The sequence below is a fragment of the Gossypium raimondii genome, chromosome 8, assembly GCF_025698545.1.
Source record: "Gossypium raimondii isolate GPD5lz chromosome 8, ASM2569854v1, whole genome shotgun sequence".
NCBI lineage: Eukaryota > Viridiplantae > Streptophyta > Magnoliopsida > Malvales > Malvaceae > Gossypium > Gossypium raimondii.
This window is the reverse complement of record NC_068572.1, coordinates 21,860,395-21,870,594: the sequence shown is the minus strand read 5'-3', so window position 1 is coordinate 21,870,594 and position 10,200 is coordinate 21,860,395. Positions and strand designations below refer to the sequence as shown.

The following is a 10,200-nucleotide window of genomic DNA, read 5'->3' as shown; positions in this document are numbered from 1 at the left end:
AATTTCACAAGAGTCTCGGTGTAATCTAATGCTTTCAAATATAGAAAGTAACTTTACTTGATTCGCATGTAACCAATCTTCAACTTTAACTCAATTTATTTTCATGTTTTGGGTTCTAACTCATCCAAGTATCTCCAAAATAAATAGTTCAATGCTTTTGTTCTAAAATTTGTGAACTCTGAAAGTAGACAAGTAAATTAACGAAACAATGTCTCAAATTGTAGTCACTGTATCAACCACAAAAACAACCACAAAACTTTTTCTTACTTTCAAATGTGTCAACAATCTCAACAAAACATATATAGAGAAAAGTAAAGATGATTTATACTATTTAGAATGTAAATATGAATTAAATTGTCATCGTATAAAAGTAAAATAAATTATTATATTAAAAATTAAAATATTTATAACTCATAAAATTTAAAATTACTTTAATTGTCAAAGTCTGCCCGGTTTGATTTGAGTGAAAAAAATTGAGTCTGGAAAAGCACCAACCCAAAAAAATCAAATCCAAAAAAATCCGATGGGAGAAAAATTCAAACCCTCGATTATCCGAATCCAAAACAATCAAATGATAAAAAAACCCAATCCAAGCGTGCGCGTCTGAAGGCACAGATTTAGCACTCAATTTAGCATGAAAGATTTCCACCAGCAATTTCTTTTTTTTATTAATTACAGCACCATCAGTTGGCAAAAATTACAAATGTGATTATTCCAAGAAAGATTGTACATTTACAGCAAGGATAAAATAAAAAATCAGCCTCTCATGTCTCAATCTAGAGTTGAACTATAAGGTTATCATATATATATGGTTAAATGATCCCAGGTGACTGCACCGGCACCGACACCAACTCCGCCATGGAAGCAGTTCCCATCTTCAACAAGGATAAAAAGAAAATGCCACATCAATGTTCAAATGAAGTGCCTAACATAGATAGATTTAATGGAGGAAAGATGTCCCATACCTTAGTGACAAGAGCATACAATGGCAGTGTGATGTAACTGCATAGAACTTGAACGATTACACTGCGCGGAGGCAAAAAGAAAAAAAGATGACGATGATGATGATGATGGTGGTGATGATAAGCAAAACATAAACTAATCGAAACCAGAACCGAGCCTCGGGTCTTGAATGTTTACCCGATTATAAGTCTAGTGATGATGTAGCCTTTTTTTTCCATCATGCATGAATGGAAACCATACGTCCACTGAGAGGAAATGAAATTAACAAGTTAGTGCATTTACAGAACAAAACTGGTGTGAATAATATGTGTTGTGTTGTTGTTGGAAATGGCATACCAAGATCCAGAAGAAGAATGCAATCTCAAAGGCATTTTGGAATAGGATAAAGTGAATAAAGTCGAGAAGGAGGCGAGGACGGTTAAACCAGAAGTATTCGTCAGAAGGTCTCACCCACGCTGGTTCCTGCCCCGGATGCTTCTTCATCACGTCGACATCCTGAGCTAAGCGGACGATTATGTGCTCTAACTTGGCTCCAACAAGAAGTAGAAGCTGTAAAACTCCATTTACCTCAATAATTGTTAAATCAGGTGATTCCCATTCCCCAAACCAGTTTAAATGATCCACTGAAATGGAAATGATTCACTTACCACTATAGGTAGAAACGATAGCCAAAAATACGTATGCCATCCTGCATATATCCAGTTCCTTCAATTATGGTGAAATGTGACTAAAAATAAAGGTAATTCCTTGAGATTAAAGGGAAAAAAAAAAAAAAAAACCTTACCTTCCACATTCATTGCCAAAAACACTACCACAAATAACCACTGATACCAGCTACACATGACAGGATATTAGTGCACAGTATTTCTCTTAAAATCAAATAGAATCTTTATTTAAAATTCTGACAAGTTTTTTTAAGAATTACCTTATGCCAACCACATGTCTGAAGTCCCTTTCAAGCGACTCCACCATGTCCTTGTGAAAATCAAATTCTTGATGGCTAAGGCAATTGGTCTAGAAGGTAGGGCAAGTAGGTAAGCAGCATGATTTTTGTAAAGAAACAACTCAAAATGTAAAACCTATGTTACTCGAACTCGAGTGTAAGTGTTGGACAGGGATCATATTACCATACCCATGTCTGGATATGCATTGGAATCAATTGCCAGATCGAGTAACATAGGGTGAAACCAGGCATTAAGTACATATGATGGATGATGAGAAATTAACCATGATAAAACCTTCTCGAAGTGCTATGTACTCTGACATGGTAACAGAGCTATAGAACTGTTTGAAAAATGAAATCTGCAAGAGAACATCAGGACTCAATTGCTAAAGAACAGATTTGATACTGCCATTGCTGGTACAACCAGATATAATGATGAATGTATATAAGATGAGTAAAATGCATACACAAGAGATAAAGACTATGGAATTCTGCTATAAGACTTACAATCCAGCTTATGACGGCTGCCCTTCTCCAATATCCCCATGCAAGTTTTTTGAGTACGTTATTGAGATGATGCCTATGAGTGACTTTAGCTGGACCTGTTGAGCAAGATGAATCTCAATGTCCATCAGTTCTATGCAACCACAATGATTTAATAATGGAAGGTAAATTAACTGATAATATTTGAGAACTTGATTGATTTACCTGCTGCTACTTTAATCGAATCTTCCCAAGGTTTCCATTGGCGTATCTACATAAAAATAAAGCTATATATATGTTTTTTTCGGTTTACAGTTGAAAATGAGGCAAATACTGAAAGTTCGATAGATGCACAACACATTACCCTTGCTCCTCCAAGAACCAATATAACAGCACAGGATACTACATGAACAACTGCCACTACAAAGATTAAAATGTGTAGCTCATGAAATGACTCCGTTGATAATAACGGGACCTTCCCCTGAGATCGGAAAGATAAAACTATGGAATAAGTTAAATCAACCCCTCCTTGAAAGGCTGAGCTTCATCTGAAATTTCATATACCTGAAGTGAGCAATGATCTGAAAAACTGCCACTCTTTTCCGAAAGCAGGTGACGTTCATTGTTTATGGCTGGAGGAGAATAGTTTTCATGACCTTTGATTTCGGTGTGCTTCTTGCATGGAAGCATAGTGGACTCAAAGTGAGACGGAATGCAGATTTGGCTTATTAGACCTTGAAAGACATTTAATAGAAGAGAAATGAATCCCAGTAGCATCAACTCTGTCCACAAACATCAGCAGCACATTGGTTAGGCTAAACATTTATTATTTGCAAATACGATATACAGCTAAACGATATCAGCTGCTTAAGCATGAAATTTTACTTGAGAAAATCTAAGAGAAAGGGGAGTGAGTGGTAAGGCAAACCTGCTTTTAGTTTTTGTAAAGCTTCAAATAGTGCATCTTGATGGCTATGCGTCAGGCACTGCATTTACCAAGTCAAAATTAGACACCACATTTTCAATGCACTGAAAACTTTCCATCTTGGAAGCTTCATTATACAACAGCTCCAGAAGAAGACAAAGACCAAGAGATAAATGGAATTCCATGCGACTCATTGCAACATGCAAAAAGTCCTGAGTGACATTCTAATGTATACCTTCTGACAAAATTTGCAGACTGGATAAGCATGTATGAATTTTATCCTACACACGCAATTAAACTTTCTATCTAAATGCTTAGTGATTCATGATTAAGTCTTGCATATAAAGCAGGTACAAGCTACGTTACTCTCGGACTCCTTATTTTTTCTTAAAGTATTGTCCCATACATATCCGGATACTATTAGTTCAAGTGCCCTCTGAATACATAAAAAAACTTGAAAAAACTGAACACATCCATATCAGAAACATACTCATAGCCCACACTAACACCAAGTAACATAGGGTACAAGTTAATCTGGCCTGCTTAAAAACATAGTTTGTTCTATTGGAGCATAGAAGCATACAGTTGGGCATTTCAACCTCATCTTGTATTTAAATACCACATGAATTTGTTCCATCAAAGTGTAGAAATAAATTGGGATTTCATCATTTTGTTAGTAAATTCATGAATTTGGTAAAAGCTTAGAAGAGAAAAAGAAAAAAAGTGGTAGGGGGTACCTTTCCAAGGTAATTAAGGCCTCTTTCAGCGAAAAGAGATATAAGAATAATGACAAAACAGACGGCTGCAACAACCCATGTTGGTTTATAATAGAGAGAGATGGGCTCTACCGTTTCCATTATCTTGATTTCAACTCAAATGAGGTTTTGCAGCCATTGAAATGCAGATTTTGTCTTAACTCTGAAGGCTTAACATGATTTCATATATGAAAGAGAAAGAAGGTGAGGATGGGAAAGAACAAAGAATATACAAATTTAAGGCCTAAGGGAAAAGAATTTGATTGGAAAACCCAATTTACTTTCCAAGGAATCAACTGTCACTACTTATATGAATATCATCTCTTGATCTTGCATTAAGAAAAATAAAATCATATTTACATATCTACGCTTGGAACTTTTGAACCCTTTTTTTTACATTAATTAAATCTAAGACACTCAGATGCTATTCAAGTCTTGTTTTTAGATTTAACGTTTCCGGTGCTTGCTTGCTTGGTACGAATTAGGAATCAAGGAAAAGGAAAAGTAAATGATACAATATTCGACGGTATCGATGTAATAAGATAAACGACGAAGCCAAAGCTAGGAAAAATGAAATGTCATAATGGCATTGGAAACATTATATATTTATACAAACACGTTTGATTTTTAAAAAAATTATAAAAGTCCCTCTACATTTTGCAAATTATTTCTAGGGAAATCAAATCACAAACTGTAACGAACATGAATACAAACTCCTCGTATGGTAAATAGATGCTAGCTTTGCAGGAATACTTCTGTTTTCAATCATGGTCTAAAGATGCTTCCGCATCCCGGCTTCTTTTCAGTGTGCGTATTTTGCCTTCTCACAAAATGTATCATCTTAGACAGGAAAACTAGGTGCAAATCAAATGGAAAATGAGACATCAATTACAGTTTACTTACAAATTAAGATAGAACCAACAAACAATCTGCTTGAGATATTACATCAAATAATGCATTTGCTAAAAAGAACACCTAAGGTTTTCATATGGGATTTACCGGAATTCTTCATCAAAAGAATTCTCCGAATCCTGAAAAATCCCATTGTCCAAGCACCCCTCAACAGACATTTGATATAATATACAAGCATATCACATTTCCAACTAACAAGAGGGAGATTGGGAAATTCGCTTAATATTTTTTTCTTATCATTTGTTTTACACAGTCTATAAACAAGAAAACTATCTTATCTAGCTTGTCTCTCTCCATCTTCTTCTGAAATGTTAAACAAGAACTTGGGGAGCGATGCGATTCGGGGAAGATGAAGCAGCAACTCACTAAACGAGTCTTTTCTTGACATGCCTGGCGCCTGCCTGCTACTAGACACTTCCTTTGTTTCCCCTTCAAAAGCCTTCACATCATCCTTGCCCGTAATATTGAACTCAAACCCATGACTTCTGTTTAGCTGAACATCTTTTCCATCATCACGTCCATCGTAATTTTCTCCATTTGCCTGTGAGCTTGTGCCTGTTGTATTGTCCTTTTGCAAAAGACAACACAGAGAATTCACCCTTGACATGAGGGATTTCTCATCAGAGGCTGTTGTAAATTGAGTGTCACTCAGAAGGTATTGTGCAATATCCTCCAGCATTTCCTGGCAGTCTGGTCTATTTTCAGAGGATGGATTTTCGGAGGTCATGTGTTCTGAAAGACGGTGTCCAATGTGGTTCATAAGATCACTCATGGACATAGAAGGGTGAAGTCCCGGCACTTTTATCTGGTCCCAATTTCTAGGCCCCTTTGAATCCACTGCTTCACAAACTCCGCTTCCTTCAATGGCACAAGAGTCTATTACTAATGTGAATTGAGAAATTAACTGGACAAGAAGAAATGCTAAGGGAACATCTTTCTACTCAGCTAGAACTATAAATCTAATCCCAAAAAAGAAAAAGGAACAATATCAATGCACATACTAAATCCAACAGAGACCAAACAAATCAAATAGCATGCATATGCAGCCAATATATGCAATTTTCTTAAAAAAAATAAAGGCTACTGTGTTCTTTACACTGCTCTGCTGCCTATATCAGCATCACCACCACCACTAACAGAAAGATTCATAACATCAAGCCTGTGTAAAATCATTATTAACAATAAAAAGCAACTTCCTATGAGATCACACATTGCACCAAATTAAGCATTTGACTTAGAAAGGAGTAAATAGAAGAGATTACAAAAGGACAACATAACATAAAAACTTTATCCATGAGCACATCAACAACAAATTCTGAGCTCCTGATTGTACCTGAACTGGGAGACGGAGCTTCCCTAGACATATTTTCCGAGGTTATGGCAGCAGAATCCCCTTTCTCAATCTCCAAAGACGAGGAGTGAGCTGCAACAGGTGATGCTATATTCTGGAAGCCAGAGCTAGTAGATCCTTTACCAGTCTCCCCTTGGCCATAGTCATGCCCTTTAGGTTCACTGGGATCCTCAAAAACAGAACTCCGTGATTCAAAGTACAGTGAATCCAAAATTATCTCTGGCTGTCTGCTTAAACAGTTCAAACGCATATCACATTGGACCAGTTTTTCAAAATGCTTGTTTAACAACCCTTGGGGACACTGCAGAAAATGTTGCCTGCAAAGTAAGCATTACAAAATTTTATTAGCAAATTAGCCACATAACCCTATGCAAACAACTAACGTAAATTCAGCTTGTATTTCCACAAAAAGGGAAAAAAATAAAATACACATCACTTTTACCTATGTATGCTAGCTTGACCATCCGTAAAATCTGAAGTTGTCTGCCATAAGGTGTGTTTTCTAGGCTGCGGATTAGTCTCCCGGAAGAAAAGGGGCTGTCTAGCCAGCTGCATCATTACAGGCACACATAATTGTTGCAGGAAAACTAAAAAGGAGATTGGAAACTGAAAAGGATATCATACGGAACATGGGAAAGTTTACCACAACATTCAAAGTCCCGGGTCCATTATCAGGACAATTTGCCTTCAGACCCATAATATCCGACCACTGTATTTCAATCTTACTCTTAAGCCCACCTTCCAACACCTCCCAGACAAGCTTATGCTTTGCAAAATAACACTTGGCCACTAAATCACCTTCATACCTCGACTTATACTGCAAAAATAACCAAGTAAGCAATTCTTCAGCTACTTGACCCCCAAAATGAATGTATTTAATAAAATAAATGAATAATAAATAATAAAAGGTACCTCCCAGTGGCCGATTCGAAGAATGGAAGCTGGAAAATTTGAGGCTTTAAGCTTATCGGTAGCGGCAACAGCTTTACTCTCCTTTTTGACACCAGAGTTCAAGCTCTCAGCTTGGGCGGCTGAGCTACCGCTTTGGGATTGAGAGAGGCGCATTTGGATCAAATCCAAAAGTGAAGGACTCTTCCTTAGCTTCAAACCAAGTGGGCTCGGCTCATCCAACGGGTTGTATTGCGCTGGCGGGATCGGGAAAGCATTGCCATCGTAGGTCCACTGACAAAACATATATACCCAGAAATGAAATCTTTCAGATTTCAAAGCTCTAAAAGAAAAGCTCTTATTCTTATCTAAATACTTTAGATCTCTCTCCAAAATAGGGAGAGTTTTTGTTTATTTATTTATTTCATAGGGTAAAAAGGAAATTTGAAGGGAAAAAAAATACCTGTTGAAGATTTGGAGAAAGTTTGGATCGTTTATTAACAGGGCCATGTTCTTCCTCTAAAGAATCCTCTACGATCTCCAATTTCACCGGCGCCTTGTCCCGGCACGCTTCGGGTTCCGCCGTAGGAGTTCCCGATCTCATCAACTGCACCATCCAATCTAAGCAAAATCCCTATTTTCCCAACACCAACCGAAAAAATCGCGGAAAACCTAGCTTTAAAGTTTTTTTTTTTTACCTCTAATCAAAATTTAAGGAAAGAGAGCAAATTTCGGAGATTCTGAAACCCTAGAAGTTACTTTGGAGAAATCTAATTAATGGAGTTAAAATGGGGGAAAGGGGATCCCTTTTGGCGGCGAGCACGTGCGAATCCCGCGTTGTTTGAGCCATCGCACGTATAATAAAGTTCGAGATTACTTTAATACCCTTAGTTGTGGCAATTATTGGGGTTAGAGTTAAGGTTATTTTGGGTACTCTGGGAGAAAAGGGAAGCATGTGCTGGCAGACATGTAAACACATAAATGGATAATATGCGGGGCCCACAAAGTTAGGATTTCTTTTAAATGACGGCGGTGGTTTGGTGCTGTCTTACACGTGGCGTAAGATCCGACGGTAGCTTCTAGCATAGTGCTTTCAAAGTTGACACGTATACTGTTCATTGGATGCCTAGTACAAAATGGTTAATACGACGTTGATTTGTTTTTCTTTAAGGGCCGTTTAAATATTTTATTTAATTCATATTAAAAAGTAATGAAGTAAAAAAAAATTTTGAAAGAAACTAGGCTTACGTTAAACAAAACAAAGAAAGGAGGTCCACTACAAAGATAAACAGAAACCAAGCAAAACAAATCCAAGCAAACAGAAAATGAAAACCAAACAAATCAAACTGAGAAAGCTAAGTACATAGCCCACGCAGCAAATGAAAACCCTAACAAACGCAGGTGAGCAGATATCAAAAGTTAGATGGCAACAGAAACAGCTAGAAAACAAAAGATCCAACGAGAAAGAAAGACCAGGCAGGCTAGCACACAGACTTCAAGTACAAAGAGAAACAGCGTCGATCCAAACAAGGGCACAGGGACATCACCAGAGCAAAGAGAAATTCGTCAGAAACCAACCTGAACCCTCAAGCGCTCCCAAAAGAAACTATAGAAAACCTACGAAAAATACTCCCCACCCCCTCTCCACTTTTCATTAAACGCCTCACAAATCGAAGAGATGATCACACTCCATCGCCCGTTATGCAAAATCGGGAACACCCCGCACATATAGGAGCCCATCCCTTCTTTCAAGCCTTCCTTAGCCAACAAATCAGCCATAGTATTACCCGCGCAAAGGAAATGCCAAAAGTCACACCTACAAAAATATCCCGCCCAATGTTTGATGTCTCAGATATAAGCATCGAGGATTGATAGATCAAACCGGGAAGACTGGACCTTATGAAGTACCATAAGGGAGTCACCTTCAACAATCACATCTGGGAAATCAAGAGCCATGCCCGAGTGGACCGCATGAAGACAAGCAATGGCCTCAACTGCAAAAGCAGAAGGTATGTGTTTACAGACCACCATGTGCAAAGCCAATACAGTCCAATGGCTATTTCTGATAACAACTCTCACGCAGGATGTCCTGAAAGGGGAATGAAAAGCCGCATCAAAGTTGATTTTCAGACAGCATCCATCAGGGGGTCACCACCGCTCAGCCCCAATCGGGTGCCCAAGAAGTTTCACCTGTGCCACATCCAATTCCAGAAGGTAAGTATCAACTTTTGAATTAAAATATGCATTTGTATAATAACATTTTTGTGACCACGACGATTCCAAGCATTCTAGATAAACCATAAGGCACACACAATTTTCCTCGAAATTGTGATAGGGTAAACTTGAATAATGTAAAACAACCAATCTTGCAAGCATGCCTTTGAAAGCTCACTAGGCCAGGTTATGTGCAAGTCTACCCAGATACCAACAATGGAGGGACAGTCACAGAAGATGTGCTTCAAAGTTTCAACAGCCGCCAAGTACAGAGGGAAACAAGCATCAAAGCGTAGTCGTCGGTTGTATAGATTAGAGAAACTAGGGATGAAATTGTGAAATATACGCCATGTTGTAATTTTTATCTTAGAAGATAGTTGTAAATTCCATAATCTTGTAAAGAATGGCTTGTAAATGTCATAGTCACTAGATGGGCTCGAGCAATGAAATAAGCGATAGGTACAATGAACCGAGTACTCCCCCGAGACTTCCTCCTCCAATACCAAAGTACCATAAGGAGCCTCCTATGTGAGAGGAATATAGAGGACCTTCTCCACAGTAGCACTATCCAACACAGTGGTAAGTAGTGCATCATTCCATTGTCTAGTATCATGGTTAATAAACTCAGCAACTAGCATATCAGGTGAATTAATCTTGTGAATCTATAAATTGTGACAAGGTAGGTCGGGGATCCACACATCGTCCCAGACTCGGATACGAGAGCCTATACCCACACACTAACTCAGCCCAGAATTCACCAAACCCT

General features: G+C 38.0%; 2 protein-coding genes across 3 annotated transcripts; both read right to left on the bottom strand.

The window, feature by feature from the left end:
• Window positions 1-642: 642 nt before the first annotated feature.
• Window positions 643-4,309, bottom strand: LOC105791019 (MLO-like protein 13). 2 transcript variants are annotated; one of them, XM_012618874.2, is made up of 14 exons: window positions 4,052-4,308; window positions 3,318-3,375; window positions 2,954-3,171; window positions 2,754-2,870; window positions 2,615-2,660; window positions 2,414-2,508; window positions 2,191-2,265; window positions 1,889-1,977; window positions 1,748-1,797; window positions 1,611-1,651; window positions 1,300-1,512; window positions 1,141-1,208; window positions 966-1,026; window positions 643-875 (listed from the first exon to the last, which is right to left on the bottom strand). In XM_012618874.2, exons 1-14 carry the CDS (start codon window positions 4,169-4,171, stop codon window positions 813-815), a joined length of 1,314 nt encoding a protein of 437 aa, XP_012474328.1. In that variant the 5' UTR covers window positions 4,172-4,308; the 3' UTR covers window positions 643-812. The 2 variants fall into 2 exon arrangements, with proteins under 2 accessions (XP_012474328.1, XP_012474329.1); XM_012618875.2 differs by lacking the exon at window positions 2,191-2,265 and having other exon boundaries at window positions 4,052-4,309.
• A 630-nt stretch (window positions 4,310-4,939) lies between these two features.
• Window positions 4,940-7,985, bottom strand: LOC105791018 (uncharacterized). Its single transcript, XM_012618873.2, has 6 exons — window positions 7,684-7,985; window positions 7,245-7,514; window positions 6,976-7,149; window positions 6,775-6,881; window positions 6,315-6,649; window positions 4,940-5,839 (listed from the first exon to the last, which is right to left on the bottom strand). Exons 1-6 carry the CDS (start codon window positions 7,834-7,836, stop codon window positions 5,256-5,258), a joined length of 1,623 nt encoding a protein of 540 aa, XP_012474327.1. The 5' UTR covers window positions 7,837-7,985; the 3' UTR covers window positions 4,940-5,255.
• Between the last annotated feature and the right edge of the window lie 2,215 nt (window positions 7,986-10,200).

What these genes read in the sequence shown, in the direction of transcription:
- LOC105791019 (XM_012618874.2), bottom strand. Translation starts at nt 4,171, where the DNA reads ATGGAAACGGTAGAGCCCATCTCTCTCTATTATAAACCAACATGGGTT. An exon ending in AGACATGTGGTTGGCATAAG is followed by an intron (nt 1,798 to 1,888) that starts GTAATTCTTAAA and finishes TGTCATGTGTAG; the next exon opens with CTGGTATCAGTGGTTATTTG. An exon ending in TTTGGCAATGAATGTGGAAG is followed by an intron (nt 1,652 to 1,747) that starts GTAAGGTTTTTT and finishes GGATATATGCAG; the next exon opens with GATGGCATACGTATTTTTGG.
- LOC105791018 (XM_012618873.2), bottom strand. Translation starts at nt 7,836, where the DNA reads ATGGTGCAGTTGATGAGATCGGGAACTCCTACGGCGGAACCCGAAGCG. An exon ending in TTTCTCCAAATCTTCAACAG is followed by an intron (nt 7,515 to 7,683) that starts GTATTTTTTTTC and finishes ATGTTTTGTCAG; the next exon opens with TGGACCTACGATGGCAATGC. An exon ending in AGCTCCGTCTCCCAGTTCAG is followed by an intron (nt 5,840 to 6,314) that starts GTACAATCAGGA and finishes GTGCCATTGAAG; the next exon opens with GAAGCGGAGTTTGTGAAGCA.